This window comes from Quercus lobata, chromosome 9, assembly GCF_001633185.2.
Source record: "Quercus lobata isolate SW786 chromosome 9, ValleyOak3.0 Primary Assembly, whole genome shotgun sequence".
NCBI lineage: Eukaryota > Viridiplantae > Streptophyta > Magnoliopsida > Fagales > Fagaceae > Quercus > Quercus lobata.
The window spans coordinates 51,604,939-51,624,477 of record NC_044912.1 but is presented as its reverse complement, the minus strand read 5'-3'; the positions used below and the strand labels follow the sequence as shown (position 1 = coordinate 51,624,477).

Sequence of the window (19,539 nt, the reverse complement as noted above, 5' to 3'; positions counted from 1 at the left end):
CATATGGAGGGAGAGGAAAGCACGTACTTTCGTTACCTTCATGTCTCTTCCTGACATGCTTGATTTTTGTACCTTCATTACTGTTTAGTTTTTTTGTTTGTTGTCTCTTAGCACACTGCCTGTGTGCCCTATTCCTTTTTTTCTTTTTGACCTTTTTCAATTTCAATGAAGTTTATTACTTATCAAAAAAATTTATCATAGTATCAAAACAAGAGGTTTTGGATTCAAATCTTGTCTCCATCTTAAATCCCATTTATAGAATTCCCATGTGTTTGGCCCCATTTAATAATTTCAGTTTAGGCCACATGGAAGGGGAGTGTTAGACTAAATGATTAATTCAACATTTTCTAACAGCTTAAGTTTATAACACAATGGATAATTGATCAGAAATGGTGATGTAACCATGACGAAATGGTGATGTAACCATGACTACATGAAGATTTACTTTGTATTTTCCACTTTTGTAGGCAATGTTGCTGTGTTGCATCAACTTGAAGCGTGAATAAATGGAGAAGCTTGAGTTAAACTTAAAAACCCTATGAGATAATCAAACTCTCTTTTATTTTATATCATTAAAGCAAGCCAAAAATAAGCTTCTCAAGTAAATATATGATTGTTATATATTCACTTCAAGCAAATATCACTGCACTAAATTTCTACCGATAACTCACTAATTCTTTACTGTCTCTCTGCTGCTAGGTGAGTCAGCTCTCTCTCTTTCCCTACGGCAGTAGAAGTGTTTTGTCCCTTCTAAGAAGGAGAGTTTGTTCTCTAAGACAATAAGTTTGTCATTAGAACTTGTGGGTTTTTTCTTTTAGGGGTTAAGGGAAACACTAATTAGGCTGTCTTCTCTCAAAATTGTATCATGGAGGATCTGGCTGCAAAGTGGAGCACTTTCTCCTTGTCAGAGAGGAAGACAACAGGTTTTGTTCTTCAACGTGACCAACAATCGGGGGAATTTCTTTTAGCAGCACAATTCTTAACCCCCTCGATTTTTGAATATGGAAGCAATGGCGAGGACCTTCAAACAGCTCTGGAGGTCTACCAATGGTTTCAAAATTCGAAATCACAAGTAACAGAGAGTTTTATTTGTTTTTGACAATCTGGGTGATGTGGATAGGATTTTGCAAAATCAACCATGGAGTTTTGACAAGCACTTAGTCATGTTGCAAAGATACAATTCTGATGTTCCTGTTTGTGACTTGATTTTCAAAACGACCCTATTCTGGGTCCAAGTTCACGATATTCCAGTTCGTTATATGAATAGACGAGTGGCTGAAGATATTTGCGAAATAGTTGGTGAGGTGCAAAAATCAGCAAGGGCAGTGGATGATGATGGTGGTCTTTTCATAAGAGTCCAAGTACTCATAGATATTTCTCTTCCCCTATGCCATGGAAGGCTAATTACAATGGAGAATGGAGAAAAAGTTTGGGTGAAGTTCAAGTATGAGCGGCTGCCCAACATTTGCTTTTGGTGTGGACGTCTGAATCACAGTGATAAGAACTGTGAATTATGGATTGATAGCAAGGGTACGCTTACACCGGAGCAACAACAATTTGATTCATCGTTGAAGGCAGCCCCGTATACGTCGGCAGGTAAGGACGTAATTTATATCCCTGGATATTACGAGCGAAATAAGACCAGAGTTCATGCCATGGCTCAGGTCTCCAACTCACAACCAGGTGCAGCGGAGAGGCAGGCGGGTAGTGGTGGTCTAGTGGAGGTGAATCATTCATCCTTGGTAACGGGTAGAAGCAGTGATGAGGGCTTTGATGCTCTCATCACTGCTTCAGTGGTTGAGACGTTACACGATGATTTTAATGTGGTTGAGACGTTACACGATGATTCAGTGGTTGAGCCGAATATGGACTCTTTCCCAATCATACCTGATCCTATTAATGCTCCAAACATAATGGAGGAAGGTAATGGCGCCATGAAGTCTTCCAAATCAGATGCCAACGTCAGAACTTTTTGAAATTCCAATCAAGGGGTTTAAGCAATATTGAGTTTCAAGTTTCGAAAGTTGACTGATGCTTGCAGGCAGGGTGACAAGACTGTTTCCACTTAATGTTAAATATTTTAACGAGGATAAGAAGCCAATACAATTAAGCCCTATTCTTTGAAGTCGAAACGTCCCACCCAAATTAAGTTTATTTTGGGAAACTCGTCTAATGCCAGGTCCACTCAAATCAAGTTTCTTCAAACACTTCATTTTCCACACGTTCTCTGGTAGGGCGGAAAGTTTCAAGCATCCTGGAAGAAGGAGTTTTTCAAGAGACCTCAAACTATCCATATTGCTTGGAAGGCATTCGAGATTTTGGCAGTCTCATAGATTTAAAGAAGTAAGCGCAGTCAAACACTCAATTGAGGAGGGTAGTTCCCCAACAGCAGTCTTATTCAAGGAAAGTTCTGATAGGCTTTTCATAATTCCCTTAAACTCTGGAATATTTGTGATATTTATGCAGTCACAAAGATTAAGATTTGTAAGGGACTCCATTTCAGTGGACATGCTAGGAAGATTCGTAAGAGATAGGCAGGATTCTAGATCTAAAACAACAAGCCTCCTGAGTTGTCCAATAGATGGGTGTATCTCAACTAAATCATGGCAGCCAATAAGATATAGTCTCTCAAGTCTTGGAAGCCCAGAGAAGTCAGGTGTTCCAATAAGGAATTTGGAATCACTAAGATCAATGGACTTTAACTTGTCTAAATACTGTTGCAAAGAAAAAAGAAAAGAAAATAACAATTAACTTACATTAAAGTAAATATAGAGTTAGTCTAAGGAGTAAATAATGTTTAAATTAAAACAATTATATAATGAAAGGGAAAAGATGGGAGTGTATTGTAACTACACCTAGAGAAAAGAGAAATAATATATCATAGAAATGCACTTAAAAAGACACAAGTACCTTAACTCCCTTCCAAAGATATTCAATGTTGCTAGAATGCAATTCAAGTTTAACAAGCTCTTTCGGTTGGAAACTGGACGGCAAACATTTCGAGAAATAACCATTCCATATAAGATGTCTTAGGGAATTAGAAACATGATTGAGACCATTTGGGATATGCAAATCATCAATCATAAGCAATCTAAGATTAAACATCTTTGAAAAGGCTTCAGAATATTCTTCAAAGCTTTGAGCCTCTTCCGGATCCACATCAAAAGAGGCCAAACCTATGGCTTGAATTGCTTCTGTTGCCTAAAATTCAAAAGCAAAGACTTGGTGATTTGCACGAGAAAATATACGAGTACAAGTATCAGTCTAGTTTTATACAATGTTAAGGAGATGAAAATATATATTCATTGAGTTTTCTATGTATATAACTTCCTTCTAACCAACCCAGCAAAAAGTGATAGTTTTGTGCATTACGTGCCACCTTTTTACGATTTTTTATAACTTCATCTTAACCAACAAGGTTGAGGGTGGAAAATTGCCCCATTGTACCCCCTAGAAGTAATTTAAATTTTGCATTGCCCTCCCCAAGAGAACCCCAAATGATGGAACTAACTTCAAATTTAACAATAGAAAATCAATAAGTTCTAAGATACAACATTTTTCAAAACTATTGATATTGTAAGTTGTGATTGGTACATGATAAAAGTGATGTCAAAGTTTGGCTCAATTCAAAGTGGTACGGCTCCAATCACAATATATCATATTAATAATTATCAAAAATATATAATTAAAAATGTTGTATCCCTAACACTATTCATAGAATATATAATAGTAAAATATAAATCGTGTTAAGACTCTTGTTAGTCACTAATAGATCATAGTACAACGTCATGGTTTAACAGTAAAATGCACTGCATATTAAGAGTCCTTTTAGTAATTAAAAGAGCGTAGTATCCCTAAAAGAGATGATCGTAACACATCATATTTTAAGGTTTTCTTCTTATCGTCCAGTTTAAAACTCATATATGAAGATTGCTAATTTTGTTTTATAACCATGCTTCAAAACTAGAGGTCCAATTCTACCTTTTAGGAATTCAAGACCAAGACAATATGTGTGTGTCTATATATATATATAGGAAATGACGACACTACTTTTAAAGTGATTGGAAAATAAAGAAAATTAAGCCTATAGATCGAAGTTGAAAAAAAAAAAAAATATATATATATATATATATATATATTAGCATTTTGTTCTAGGTAGTAATCAGAGAATGATTGGATGATTACATCAAGAAAAATGAATTCATTTAAAAAAAATGAATTCAAGTTTACAAACTAGTCATTAATTTGGGCGATTTGCAAGAAAATTTAAGATGACACCTATATACACACTATAATTAATAAAACAGTTTTTCCACTATCAAAATGAAAAGCAAAACAATCTTTCTCAATAACAGAAAAAATATCCATTCCTAAACAACATTTAGTTACAAAATTTTGTGCATCATCAATTCCTAAAGTATGCTAAAAATTAACAATTATTCTATAAAACAAATTTTATAAAAATATAAAAACTTTCTCCCCCCTAATATAAAATCCAAAGTATCAAAACCATAATTCAAAACCACAATTCAAAACAAAAATGAAAAAAAGAAACAAAACGAAAACAAAAATTACTTCAAATTCTAACCTTTTGTCCCTAATATCCAAAATACAAGTGTATATCAAATATTTTTCAATACAAGAAACAAAATAAAGCAAACAACTTCAAGAACAAAAACCAAAAAAAGCAGAACACGTAAGTCTGAATCAGAATTGAATAGGTTAAGAATGAAACTCTTTCCAATCTTCTGGAAAGATCAAACAGAAAGGAACCTCATCCACCTTCATCTCTCGGGAAGTTCTACCAAACACTGAATATGAAATGAAAATTTCAGTAAAAAATAAACATAAAATAATTTGAATATGATAGTTTGATAACATTACTTCGTTAACACAGAAATATTTTGGCCACAAGTATAGCATTGTTAACATAAATGTGATGTGCATTGCCGCATTTGGCAGTTAAATAAACCAAAAATAATAAAGAAGTGCTAGTTCACAATATTTTCACAATATTTTCACAACAAATTATAGGTGGTAAGTTATTATTGGTTCTAATTTGAATCCATAACTTAAATGATTTTTTTGCCCATCTATAACAACTATTAACAACTATCACTTAGAATTTGTTATGAAAATATTGTGGATATAAACAATTCTCAAAATAATATGTTAGTAAAAAAATAGACAATTAAAAAAATTACCAAAAGGGAAACAAAATGGAAGAAATAGGGAGTATTGGCCTCTTTTTTAACTTGAAGGCAAAGGATGTAATGAACAAGAGAGAGGGTATTAAAGGGAGTAATAATAGATTTAGGGGTAATTATACTCCCCTCCCTTGAGGTTTGAAGAAATCAACACTCAACCCCTTCTATTTATATTAGTAACGAAATATTTTAAATTTTTATAAAAATATTTTTACAAAAGTTTAACCATGGTAAGCAAAAACACAACTAATAAAATTAGAATAAAAATACAAAATTTATCAAGTACTAAAACACTTACAACGGCAAATCTCTCCATAACTCATTAGAAAAAGAAAAAAGAAAAAAGAGCAAAAGTCATACTTAATATTTTAAAATACACTTTAATTAAAAATTAAAAATAATAAATTTTGAAATGGAGGATAATTTTGGAAACTTGCCTTAAGCAAAGGGTAAGTTGGTACATAATTTTTTTATATTAATTAAACAAAATTTGGTCAAACGGATGTCAAAGGGGGAAAAATATTTTTTTCGTTTTAAGTTTGAGGTGGAATGTCATGTCCCCAAACTTCTTCTAAGAAGGGGAGTGATATTACCCCATAGATTTATATGGAAAATAATATGGAAGATAATTAATTGGGGTGGGGGGTGGTGAATATTGAAAAATAGGAAAATGAAGATTGGATAAAGTGCAGTGGTAGAATTTAAGAAGGCATAAAAGGAATGGAATGGAATATTGAACATTACAAAAAAAAAAAAAAAAAAAAAAAAAAAAAAAAAAAAAAGAAAAAAAAAAAAGAAGAAAGGTTGAACAAAGTACAACCATAGAATTTAAGAGGAGATAAAGGGACTGGAATGGAGAACCAAAATTAGCTAGTGATGGGTTGCTGATGACATGAAGTAACAGAAGTTTTGCAAAATTTATTGTGAAACTTCCATTATATATTATAGATATGATACAATCATATTATGTTTTCAAAAATATAAAAAATCGTTAGAAACAATATATGAAAACGAAAGTTTGTATTCTGTATTTCGTTAATCAAGAACCTAGGCACCTATGTACCTGTTGAATCAGAATAAACTATTTTATTGAACGAAATTAGGCTATTATACCAACTTAAACTCGTTTGTTGAAATAAATTTTTATTTTTGCCATTGCTCTTACCGTATCTTTCGTCATTATATGCAACAAATCTTTACAAAGCCACAACCTACTACGTACGCTTTCCAGGCTCTTCACATGATTCTCGACGGACAATTTCTCTACCCATTTCTTGTAGTAGATCATGCATCCACAATGTCTTGTTTTCTAAGATTATGAGAGATTTATTTAAAAGAACACTAATACCGATTCTCACATCAAACCCACGATTCTCTAATATCTCTATTACTTGATCTTTAGTCTTCCCTCTTAAGAAACACGCAATATCCAAGAAATATCCTTCCACATTTTCTCTAGTCCATCATAACTTAATTTAAGTAAATCAAATATCTCACTTTTAGGATTTTTTTTTTTTCAAATTGTGCAATGCACTTTGCCATTCATCCATTGTTCTTCCAAACAAAAAGGAACCCAAAGTTACAAGAGCCAACATAAGTCCTTTAGCATAAGATATCACTTTTTCAGAGAGTTGTACATAACCTTCTCCTGGTTGCTCATTTTTGAAGGCTTTCAAACAAAAAAGCTTTAGAGCATCATGGACATTTAATGTATTAGGCTTATATATTTTATGAACTTCATGTTGAAGCAACAAATGATCATCTCTGGTTGTTATTATGATCCAACTCCCTTCTCCAAACCAGCCATATTCTCCAACCAATTTTTCTAATTGGTCCAATTGATTAACATCATCTAGAACAACTAGAACCCTTTTCCAATGTAGCCTCTTCTTGATCATGTCAACTCCATCATAAACATCCCATATATCTATATTTCTTTCCCCCAAAGTTTGTGCAAGAAGTTGTTTTTGTAATGGAAGCAAACTCTGTTTTTCTGAAACTTCCCTAACATTAGCGATAAAGCTAGAACCTTCAAAATCGTTGGAGAACTTCTCATAAATCACTCTAGCAAGAGTTGTCTTTCCCAGCCCCCCCATACCACAAATCCCAATCATGAAAACTTTGCCCCCAAAATCTAAATATGAAGTGATCAATTCCTCTACTGAAGAATCTATTCCTACCAAGTTTTTTTGGGTAATGCTTGAGAATTTGGAACTCAGTTCACGCAGTATCACTTCCACAATGTTTTGGATAAAATCTGCCTCACGCCTGTGGAGAAAAGCATTAGGTGATAATACTTAAGTGAAACAAATATGAATTCATTAGCTTGAGCAATGTGGATAGAATTACTCATATAAGAACTGTATGATTATATCACTTATACATGTCAAAATGATGGATTGGGAACTATATTTTTTTTGTTATAAAACCTTTTGTTGATGCTGGTTAGATTACTTCAGTTCGATCTTTATCCAATTGTCTCTCATTCCATGCAATTTATTATGGGGGGTGAGGGGGAGATGGTTTACGACAGAATGATCTAAAAAAAGAATTTCAAAGCAAACAATTATTGTTCTTGCCTAAGACGTGAGCCTTCCCATGTAGCATTGTTAGTCCTAAATATCTTAAAGAATCAATTACATGTCAAGCATTTTAAGACTCATATATGACACGTGTTGTTGTGTGCATCATCCAATTCTAGTTTGGGAATCCAACATTTATAATAATATTATGGATAGTTTTGTTTCACTCTTTTCCAAACGAGCTTCTCCTAAGTGTTGAAGCAGCCGTCTCAAATTATTTGTTATAACAATAATATATCAGCATTGCTTCCACTGAGTCCCGAAATACAACAAGCTTTTAACTAGCATAAGTTGAATTTTTTTTTTTTTTTTTGTTCAAACTTCAACAGCATTCATTAAACTGGACCGTGGTCCAAAACAGTTACATCTTTGATAACTTGAAATTCAATGATGGGTGGGATATCCTCAACCCAGATAACAGAATCATTCACAAATTTTGCATTCCTAGCCATACGGTGTGCAGCCATATTGCTTGTTCTACGAACATTGCTGACTTTCCAATCCAGGACGTTACAATTCAGCCTCTGGATGCCTTCGATAATCATCTGGATTGAGGTTGGGGGGGAGCTACAGCCCATCAACGCATCTGTTACTACTTGCGCATCACCTTCCAGCACAATGTGCTTCAGCCCAAGGTCACCAGCAAGCAGCAAGCCCTCTTCAAAAGCTTTGGCTTCCACTTCCAAAGCTCCCAACGGAAAGTCCGTCCTTTTGCTCATCACTCCCATGATTTCTCTCCTTTCGTTTCTTATGACAATCCCAATTCCACAGCTGCCCAGCTCATTAAACACCGCCCCATCCATGTTTACTTTATACCAACCTTCACTAGGAGGGGTCCATCTTTCAGATCTCTGTGGGGTAGTTTGTTTTGGGGCACCATACTTCTCACTAAATTCCTCAACAAGAGCAGTGGCTTCAGTCACAATCCTCCTCGCGTCCTTGCATTTTCCTTCAAATTTTGAAGCATTCCTGTTCTTCCAAATGCACCACACTATGCACGCCAAATGTTCTAGCTCGCCTTCCTTTCTTTCTTCCCACAGCTTCCAAACCACATCAATGAAATCGCGATGAGGGTGGCAGCCCCTCGGAAATGAAATCTTAGCTTCCTTCCAAACCGCATCTGCCAACCAACAGTCCCACAAGGCATGTCCCAAGGATTCTACCAGCCCGCACAGCCCACACTCATCCCCTTTGGAAACCTTCCGAAGGCAAAGGCAATAGTTTGTAGGAAGGATATTCTTGCACGCCCTCCACATAAAGTGTTTGACTTTACTTGGGCACTTTAATCCCCAAATGGTCTTCCAAAATTCCTTTTTCTTATTCAGGTTTGATCCCTCACAACCAGCCCCTTTGCCTCTTCCATCCATCAGCCACTCATGTGCTACATGGTAAGCACTTTTCACTATGAAGTTACCTTTTTTGGTCCAAGCCCAGACCAAGGCATCATCCGGCAAACATTTACTGATAGGGATGCTCAAAATAGCCTCCGCTTCATGGGGCAAGAAACAGTTTTTCACAACACTAGTATTCCACCCCCCAACTTCTTAGTCTAGAAGGCTTTCCACTAGTTCACCTTCGAAGTTTTGAGGATGAGGGCTTACAACCCTGAATGAATTGGGGATTGGAATCCACTTGTCTGCCCATATCCTCACCCTTTGCCCATTACCAATATTCTATCTCAGTCCCCGCTTTAGAACCCCTATAGCAACCACTAGACTTCTCCAAGTGTATGATGGGTTTTTGCCTAACTGAGCCTCCAAAAAGTTGGAATCCGGGAAGTATTTAGCTTTAAACACCCGATGAGCCAAGGAATCTGTATCTTGAGAGATTCTCCACCCCTGTTTTGCAAGCAAGGCTAGATTAAAAGCTTTGAGATCCTTAAAACCCATCCCACCTTCAGCCTTTGGTGTGCACATCTTCTCCCAAGCTATCCAAGCAAGCTTCCTTTCTTTTTCACGCTGACCCCACCAAAATTTCCTCATCAACGAGTTTAACTCATTACATAAGGAATCAGGAAGTTTAAAACAATTCATCATATACATTGAGGTGGCTTGGGCAATGGCCTTTATTAGGATTTCACGGCCCCCTGTTGTCAACAGCTTTCCTTTCCAACCCGCTACTTTTCGACCAACCTGATCCAATATTTGATGGAAGGCTTTCTTTTTTCCCTTCCCCACCAACGGGGGCAACCCCAAGTATCGCTCATGCTGATGGATGATTTGTGCTCCAAACATATCTTTCACATCCTCTTTAAACTCCTCCCTTTTTATTTTTGCTGAAGAAGAGAGAAGTTTTCTCTCTGTTTAGCTTTTGTCCCGACTCCCTTTCATACACCTCAAGGATTTTTAAAAGTCTCAGCCCCTCCTCCTTTGAAGCTTTGCCAAACACTATACAGTCATCAGCAAAAAGTAAATGAGAGACCCGAGGAGCACTTCTACACACCGCAATGCCTCTAGGAATTCCCCCATTTTCAAACTTTTTAAGCATGGCCGAGAGACCCTCCGCACACAAAAGGAAAAGGTACGGTGATATCGGGTCCCCCTGCCTAAGCCCTCGAGTTGGAACAATCCTACCCTTCGGTTCCCCATATAAGAGCACGGAATATGACACCGTGGTCACACACATCATCATCAATGATATCCACCTATCTTGGAAACCCAATTTGAGCATCATCGCCTCCAAATACGCCCACTCAACCTGGTCGTACGCCTTACTCATATCAATCTTTATTGCCATCAACCCCTCTTTCCCTTTTCTCCTTTTATTTATACAGTGCATGACTTCGAAAGCCACAAGAACATTATCTGTGATCTGCCTCCCTGGTACAAAGGCGCTTTGTGCATCACTGATGACTTCTGGGAGTACTCTCTTCAACCTGTTAGCCAATACTTTGGATACAAGTTTATATATAACATTACACAGGCTTATTGGTCGGAATTCCGTTATCTTTTGGGGGCAGTTAACTTTAGGTATTAGACATATATAAGTGTCATTTAAACCATTTGGCATAACACCTGTTCTAAGAGTTTGGAGGACACAGTTTACTACATAAGGACCAACAATATCCCAATATCTTTGAAAAAATATAGGTGACATACCGTCTGGGCCTGGAGATTTTGTGGGATGCATCTGCTTCAAGGCATGCCAAACCTCTGCTGCCTTAAATTCCATCAGCAGGTTTTCTTTCATTTCTTCTGTAACTTTCTTGTCCACCGCCCCAAGGCTAGCCCCAAAATCAACTAGGAAGTTTGAGCTGTAAATTTCCTTGAAATATGTCAAAATTATACCTTCCACCTCTTCACAGTCCTCTCTCCACATACCCCCCGAATCACACAAACCTTCTATTCTATTTTTCTGGCGCCTATTGCTAGCCGTGGCATGAAAAAATTTTGTATTCCGATCCCCACATTTAACCCATAAAGCCCTTGACCTCTGATTCCACATCATTTCTTCCTGCAACAATACTTCGTTTATTTCCTTTTTCAGAGTCTAAATCTCCTCCGCTGATTCATGTAGCAAGTTCAACTCTTCTAGTTGCTATAGGCGACTCTGCTTCTGCTTCAAATTTTTGTTAACATTGCCGAATTCCCTACGATTCCAGGTCTGCAGGTGAGCTTGGCAACTTTTTAGCCTATCTTGAATCTACACATCCGGATTAGCATTCAAAGAATCCCAGGCCGTTTCAATCACCTCTCTATAGCTCTCTTTTCTAGTCCACATAGCTTCAAACATAAACCGTTTTCTACTTCCCTTTCTTTTCACCCACTGCCTAAGAGACAGATTTAGCAAACAATGGTCTGAAGCTGCCATTGCTCTGTGAATAACTCTTGCCTCAGGGAACATCTTCCTTCACTCCTCATTAGCCACCATCCTATCCAACCTAACCCGAGTACGTTGCTCCCCAATCCTACCATTACACCACATAAAACGCTGCCCCACAAAACCCAAGTCAATGAGACCATAGTCAGATAGACACTCTCTAAACACCTCCATTTGTCTCGCGTCCCTATCTAACCACCCGAATTTCTCATCAGATTGCACAATTTCATTAAAATCCCCACAAACAACCCACGGCATATCACACTGTCTTTTTAGTGATTTAAGTAAATTCCAAGATGTAAATCTCATACCTGCATCAGGGTGTCCGTAAAACCCCGTAGCTTGCCACGGTTGCGCGCCAACTCCCTCACGGACCACCACGTTGATATGCGCATTTGAACAGCTTTTAAAGGACACATCCGCCCCTTCCTTCCACAACATCACCAGCCCCCCACTCCGGCCATCGCTTGGAACTATAATCCCCTGAGTAAAATTTAGCTTTCTCTGAATTCCTTTAACTCTATTTCGATTTGCCTTGGTCTCCGATAAGAAAACCAAAACCGGGTCGATGTCTTTCACCTCATCGGTGAGTGAGCGCACCGCCGGAGCTGACCCAAGGCCGTAGCAATTCCAGGCCAAGAGGCTCATTGGGCTCGACAGTGCTGCCTTGCAGCATCCGCCACACCGCCAACCCTTTGAGTTTCATTCTCAACCACGTCTTTTTCCTGCACTTTTGTTCTCCTTCTTTTCACTTCCAGAGTATTCTGATCTAATTTTGTGAGTGGGTTTTGAGCATTTCTTTTTTTCCTCACTGGGCTTAAAGCCTTATCTTTGCCTTTGGTATGCCCCTCACGGGCTTTTCTCTTCCAATGTCCACTAGTTGGGCCTAAAACCTCTGAAACCCACCCTAACTCCATGCATAAGTCATGGCCATTGGGCCATCACCGTCAACTTTTGAATCCAAGCCCACTTGACCTCCTTCCTCCTGAACCTTTTTCACGGGCTTAAAATTGAATTTTGGGACCCCTATTTGATGTGTCTCCTTCGTTCCCTGTCCACATCCCTCAATCCCGTTGTTTGTCTAATTTCTATCCACGCCTTCTTTCACCAAAATGGCAATGCTTTCCCTTGGAGTCTCATCGATGGTGTTGACCAACCCCTTTTCCTAATAACCCTCACTGCTCCTTTCTCTGTCCACCGAGGTTAGTGTCATGCTATCCAAAGTCTTCTCCCCGACGTTTTGCACATCAGGCTTTCTTTTGTCAGTCCCCACCGTTTCATACCTCGACGTCTGTGCCTTTGAAAACTGGTAATTGTCGTCCAGTATTCTCCCCCACACGCCTACACCTTCATCCTTTTTTGCATAATGTTGTTCCCATCCTGATCTCCTCGCCGGTTCACCTCTCATCCATGCACTGTACTGAAGCTCTCCCATTTTGCCGTTTTTGTCTAACTCTTCTTTTTGCGTGCAGTCCTTCAGGTCATGTTCCAACAGTCCACAACGGTAGCAAAAATTTGGAAGGCGCTCATATTTGAAGAGCACCCACCAAGCCACCCCCTCATCTACGTTTATCTTTCTTCCTCGTATAAGCTTGCGAGAAACGTCTATCTTGACACGAACTCGAAGGCACTTTCCCCACTGAACCCCGGAGTCAGCCACATCCACCTCTAAAACTTCACCAAGACTAGCCCCGATGGCCATCCCTGTTTCTCTTGTCCTATGTTTTAGGGGCAGATTGTACATTTGAACCCAGAAAGGAGACCACCTGAGTACAATATCCTTTGGGTCTTGGTCTCCGTCAAAATCCAAGAGTAGAACCAGTTGCTTCTCATAATGCCACGGGCTCATCTCCAAGACTCTCCTCTTGTCCCGTTCATTGTCAAACTCTACTAAAAACATCTCCTCTTCAATCACCGAAATACTAATGCTCTTATTTGGCTTCCATAACATCCTAACATTTTTCCTTAGTGCATCCAGGATAACTCCTCTGCGTGATAAGACCTTCATAACTAAGCAGTTCTTTCCTCTCTCGTTTGCAGCCTTAGAACATTCTCTCCCTAGGTTAACACTTTTCTCTTCCTCTTCCGTGACCTTTAACTTTTGCCATAGAAACTCAAGCTCTTCTGCCATTTGAAAACAAAACCACCAAACTCCCCTGACCTCACCACCCCGAAACAGGGGGAAAATCACTTAACTCCCACAAGCACCTGTGGGACACCAACTGCTGCTACGTGCCTAAGGCTCGAGAGCACTCATTGTTGGAAAATCACTCAACTCCCACAAGCATAAGTTGAAATATTTGAATCCACGCGTGTTGTAATACATTCTCATAGCTACTTATATACTACATGGCATATGATTAATAATAATAATAAAGCTGTTATTTAGATATCAGTAAAAGAAATGTTTATATGGAAATTACCTATCTTGTAAATGTCATCCGGCGATATTGGCCAATTCTCTCAAAGCATCTCTCCACATTTCAATCTCCATTAAAATCTTGTTAAGACGTTTGTGATCAATAAAGGATTTTGCAAAAGCTCCTGTCTGTTTTCGTACATCAGATGGATCCACATCATAAAAAACTGGTATAACTATCATTTCATTTTCTTTCATGCATCGGATAATTTCTACAAGCTCATCCAAACACCATGTCGAAGATGCATAGTTTCTTGAAAGAATTACAATAGCAAACCTTGATTCATTTATTGCTTTCAAGAGCTCTAAAGAAATAGGTTTTCCTCTCTTAAGTTTTTCTTCATCCTTAAAGGTCAAAATGCCATTCCATTGCAAAGCAGCATATAGATGGTCAGTAAAATTATTACGAGTGTCATCACCTCTAAAACTAAGGAAAACATCATATTTGACAGTTTTTAGACCCCTTAAACAATTGATTAACCCTAGTTAATTAGCCAAGTTGTTACTTAGTCAGATTAACAAATCTAGGTTATCACAATAATAAAGATCAAATCATGCAAAGCAGCGGAAAATAAATAACACACGATATGATCACCCAGGAAACCAAACCGGTAAAAACATGGGGAGGATTTGACCTAGCTATCCTTAAGGTAAACTTGAATCCACTATCAGAAAGAATCGAAGTCCATACAAAAGGACTTACAAGCACCCCCGCTCGACTTCCTAATGCTACCAACCAGTAGAACTTTCTGACACGACCACGTGCAAGCTCCGAATCCACGGACTCCTTCTTTCTTTGGATTCCACCAGCTACAAGCACCCCCGCTTTTGTATTCTTTAAGCTTTAATGGCAGCAACTGTTTTTGATCATCAAGGTTTAGAGAATATCTCTTCCTTAAAAACCCTAAGTTTGTGTAAAGGAAAGCTCCTCTAGATCTCACAAGCGCAATATGAGCAACACTAAAACGTGGCTAGGATTTGCCTTTTATACTTAGGACAAATAAGAAACCCTAAAAACATTTTAAACACATAGGGCTGAGTTGGACGAATCTGCAGAAAAGCAATCTGCCCGATGTTCGATCGGTCGAGCCTAAGCTTCGATCGATCGAGCCAGGCCGAAAGCCATACTGCTTTCTGCTTTCCACTCGATTCCAACTTTACATTGACATACAACTTTGAGCTAGCTTTAAACACTTCTAAACACATTGTTTTGATCATGGTTTGCCAACATTACACATTAGAGTTCTAAAATACATAAAGTCCTAAACTTTAGAACCTAACAAACTCCCCTTTTGGCAATCTGTGACAAAACACAACTTAAGAGCTCAAAGTTTACAACATGAAAAAACCCTTTACAAAATAATGCTCATAAAAAAAAAAAATTCAATCCTAACTACTATCCATCAGTTGCAAGTGTTGACAACAGCTCAATTGAATCAACCTGTATATTTCTTGAAACACTAAACAAAATGCATAACCGCATGTGTGGAAATAATACAAGTAAACAAATTAACTTCTTGAATTCAAACAACACACAAATAAAGACATATATTAATGAATAACTCATGAATATAAATCAATAAGCAGTTTGAAATAAGAAACAAATAAAGTACTAACAAAAAACATAAAACTCCCCCTAACATGAATATCTATCAAAAACAAGGAAAGAGCTAAAAAAGTTAAGTACACAGTAAAGCACCTAGATACAATCTAAAAACTCCACAAGCTCCAACCAAAAACAAAAAACTCCCCCTGAAAGCAAACTCCACAAGTACTCCCCCTTTTTGTGATGGAATGCCAAAGGGCACACAAGAAATCCATCATTAAAAGGGAGGTGGTCCAAACTGCGCCAACTCCGCACGTAAAGCACGGATCTCATCAAGCACGTCCACCAAAATCTGTCCTTAAGCCGCCTGAACGGTCAAGAGATGATCCAACGTGTGACGAATGTCTGAATCATCCGTAGCAGTCGGTGGAGGAACAGCAGCATCAGCAGTACCTGAAGGCTCAGCAGCATCTGCACCTGTAGAAGAGGGAGGAGGGGGAACACTACTAGACGACGCACCTCTAGGACGAGAAGGAGGACCCTTCAACTGAGCAGCCCTCTGACGAAGAAAGGTGGCACCTATAGGAGCTATCACATGAACAGGCTCACCTGAAGGAAAACCATCTAAACCCAAATAGAGCAGAATCCTATGAATGAAAATAGGATGAATCAACACATGCCCTACGGCAGAACTCCTATGAACCTCGTTCAAAGAACGAAGGAACAAGTGAGGAAAACTGATAGATGCTCCAGAAGATAAGGCATACAAAAACACACATCGCTCTAAAGGGATGATGTGGAAGTGAGAGATAGGCCACACAGAATGACACGCAATCCTAAAAAGGAGATAAGCAGACTCGGTAAGCTCAGCGGACTTGATCTGAGGATCAGAACCCCACTGGATAGATGACCCAGTGATGTAAGACATGACTACATCTAAAGAGGGTGACTCCTCATAGGGATAGATAGCATCCAGAACTACCGGCACCCCTAGAGCATCAGCCACCACCCGAGGGGTAATGGTGAACTCTACACCTCGTATCCAACTCCTAACAAGGGTGTTGGAATCATAGATGTGGCAAGAGAGATTCGCATAGAACTCTCTAATCAGGGCGGTCGGAGGTAGATGATCTATCTGTACGAGAGGCAACCAACCCCTAGACTCAAAGTTAGCCCTAATGGCCGGATCAAGCGCATCTAACACAACAGCTCGCTCAGACCAGATCTTACGCCTACAGATCAAGGTGTCATAGGCTTCTCTACACTTATCATTCTTAAACAGCTCTACTCTAGGTGGAGACTCAGAGGAAGTGGAAGTGGTCCTATTAGCTCTAGTTTTCCTAGGCATGGTGCTAAGAGAAGGATCAAAACACAGAGCGAAAGAACAAAAACCACAAAACAGAAACCAAGGGCAGACTGCAAGTTAGCACAAAAACAAAACAAATCAAAACCTATATGATGCATGAACAAGTTAAAATGTCATGATGCATGTGCTAATGCAATGAATTGAGTCAAAAAGATTCAAATTATAAAAATGGCTTGCACATAAAGGTTTTTAACACAAAAACCCCAAATTAAAGAAACCACTCGATCAATTTAAAAAAAAAAATTGACGAATTGATCATTGTACATGATAGAATAAAAATAATAATGACCAATTACATCAATTGGAGAGACCAATTACATCAATTGGAGAAGCCAATTTCATCAATTTAAACCTAATTTGACAAAATCCCCAATTCGGATCAAATTCAAAACCCTAGAATTTTCAATTTTTCAAAAACCACCAAATTTATCAAATTAAATCATAGGGAACATTAATATAACATCATGGCATAAAAACCCATTGATCAATTACACAAGAATTGGCTTGAATCATCAAAAACCCCAATAATTTTGAAAGTGCCGAAAATAGTAATGAGAATGCATGAAAAATGCATGAAATCAAGAAATAAACTTGAAAAAGATGGGCAAAAAGGTCTTACCGGCTTCTAAAGACAAAAACCCAGCAAGAATCTTGAAGGAAAACGACAAAAATTGATGGTGGAGCCAAGTGCCAACGCGGAGAGAGAGAGGAACTTTGAAAAAGTTTGAATAGTGACTTTGAAAAAGTCCTATTCTGCCTTTTTTTAGAAACCAGAAATCCGAGTTTCGATTGGTCGAAAATCAGCCTCGACCGGTATAAACAGACAGACAGAGGCTCCCTCTCTTAAAAAAATTAAAAATTTTTTAAAATTTCGATCGGTCGAAAAACAGGATGGACCGATCGAATCAGGTAGAGGCTCACCAAATTTTCTGGAAAAAACACAATTTTTGAAAAACAAAAAGATTTGACTCAAAGCATTAAAATTTAAGACCAAAAATGCATGAGTATGAGATGATATGTTTTTCCAAACAAGAATTTTAAACCCAATATCCCCAAAAACAAAATTTTGCATTCTCCACAAATTTTTAAGCAACAAATTTAGTTTGCACATAATTCATAGTGATTGCAAAAACTTGGTTGGTCAGACCATAAACACACACAATAACATGTACAATGTTTAGCAACGAGTAACTCGTGTAGTATGTGCGACTAGCAAAGACATGAGAAATATGTGAGGTGATATGTGAATAGCAATTAATCACAAAGTCTACAAAATTCATCACAAAGAATTTTAAAAGAGACTATCACCTAAAGAGTTACATCATATAACTCCCACATCTCCTAGATCATAAGCTTGCAATCATGTAAGTTTCTTGTATTTATGCCTCATAATATACATTCCAATTTTAAGTTTATTGTGAGTTTGGCTTCAAGCCTAATAGTACACACCAATTAGATTTTAAGAATTAAGCACTTTAACCGAGGCTTCACCTTATGTTCTTTTTGTGCATGTGCTACACTTTCTCGAGTACAAAATCTTATGATATGCACTAAGGTGTTCATGATTGGCTAGTGAACAGTGGTGAGATGGTTATTTATGCCTTTCTCTAAAAGTTCAAGTCCAACATTTAAAAACATGTGACTTCAAGATTAAGACATAGTAATAAAAAAAACCATACACATCTTTCCCACACAACATGCACTACAAATCTTCAACTAGTAGAGTGCAATAAATAAGTTCATCAAAGCTAAACAAGGTACAAACAACATGTTAAGTGAAAATATTTTGACCAACCATGTTCTCAAAAAACAAGAAGAATAGTGCAAAATCAAAATGTGCTTCCTTTTCCCATTTTTTTTTTTTTTAATACAAATAAAAACACCTAGAATGAAATGCATGAATGTTATGCAATGCAAATCCTAGAGACAACAAAAAACCAAATAACAATGGTCACAAAGGGTATAGCAATGAAGCACAAGGACCATGTCAGAAAGACTCAGTTAGGTCGAGTCTTTTGCATCCAAAACTTTTTAGATGCACCACGAGCATTGGAGTTCTTATTCACTTGAGAATGATTTCCAACTCCAGGATTAGAATAAAGGTTTAAAGCCTTTACCAAATCACCAATAAGTACCATAGGATCAAGTGCTTGAGGCACAGGTACTTTTGGTTTGTTTGCTCTCTTTGCAGCTTGCAGCTTGTAGCAATTTGGACGTATGTGTCCAGTCTTTCCACAAAAATGACATACCCATGCAGGTTTATCATGTGTCTTGTCCTTAGATAGGGTAGGCTTCTTAGGCTTAGATTCTTTCAGATCAACCCTAATCTTCCTAGATGGTGAACCTTCTAAGGGTTTAGCAACCTCACTCACAAGGGTTTGACAGTATCACTCACTATCTCACTCGCAGAAGGTTCAGAGGAAGAAGATGAAGGAACAAACTTAGTGGAATGAGGAGCGGACACACAGATGCTATCAACATAACCTAAACCAGTTTTGTCAGAAGATGACTTTTGAACACTTAGCATTTGATCAAGTTTAGAACTAGCAGATCTAGCAACAGATAAATCAAGTTCTAAGGATTTAACTTTATCAAGCAAA

General features: G+C 37.9%; 3 protein-coding genes across 3 annotated transcripts; all 3 read right to left on the bottom strand.

Moving 5' to 3' along the window:
* Nucleotides 1–2,327: 2,327 nt before the first annotated feature.
* LOC115961975 (TMV resistance protein N-like) lies at nucleotides 2,328–7,303 on the bottom strand. Its single transcript, XM_031080857.1, has 3 exons — nucleotides 6,791–7,303; nucleotides 2,911–3,201; nucleotides 2,328–2,714 (listed from the first exon to the last, which is right to left on the bottom strand). Exons 1-3 carry the CDS (start codon nucleotides 7,301–7,303, stop codon nucleotides 2,328–2,330), a joined length of 1,191 nt encoding a protein of 396 aa, XP_030936717.1.
* Nucleotides 7,304–8,124: 821 nt separating this feature from the next.
* Nucleotides 8,125–9,156, bottom strand: LOC115961974. The gene has a single exon (XM_031080856.1). It carries the CDS (start codon nucleotides 9,154–9,156, stop codon nucleotides 8,125–8,127), a length of 1,032 nt encoding a protein of 343 aa, XP_030936716.1.
* A 306-nt stretch (nucleotides 9,157–9,462) lies between these two features.
* LOC115961973 (uncharacterized mitochondrial protein AtMg00310-like) lies at nucleotides 9,463–10,023 on the bottom strand. Its single transcript, XM_031080855.1, has one exon. The coding sequence runs from the start codon at nucleotides 10,021–10,023 to the stop codon at nucleotides 9,463–9,465; it is 561 nt and encodes a 186-aa protein (XP_030936715.1).
* Between the last annotated feature and the right edge of the window lie 9,516 nt (nucleotides 10,024–19,539).

What these genes read in the sequence shown, in the direction of transcription:
- LOC115961975 (XM_031080857.1), bottom strand. Translation starts at nt 7,303, where the DNA reads ATGGGGGGGCTGGGAAAGACAACTCTTGCTAGAGTGATTTATGAGAAG. An exon ending in AAGGACTTATGTTGGCTCTT is followed by an intron (nt 3,202 to 6,790) that starts GTAACTTTGGGT and finishes TTTGAATTTTAG; the next exon opens with GCAACAGAAGCAATTCAAGC. An exon ending in ATCTTTGGAAGGGAGTTAAG is followed by an intron (nt 2,715 to 2,910) that starts GTACTTGTGTCT and finishes TCTTTGCAACAG; the next exon opens with TATTTAGACAAGTTAAAGTC.
- LOC115961974 (XM_031080856.1), bottom strand. Translation starts at nt 9,156, where the DNA reads ATGGATGGAAGAGGCAAAGGGGCTGGTTGTGAGGGATCAAACCTGAAT.
- LOC115961973 (XM_031080855.1), bottom strand. Translation starts at nt 10,023, where the DNA reads ATGTTTGGAGCACAAATCATCCATCAGCATGAGCGATACTTGGGGTTG.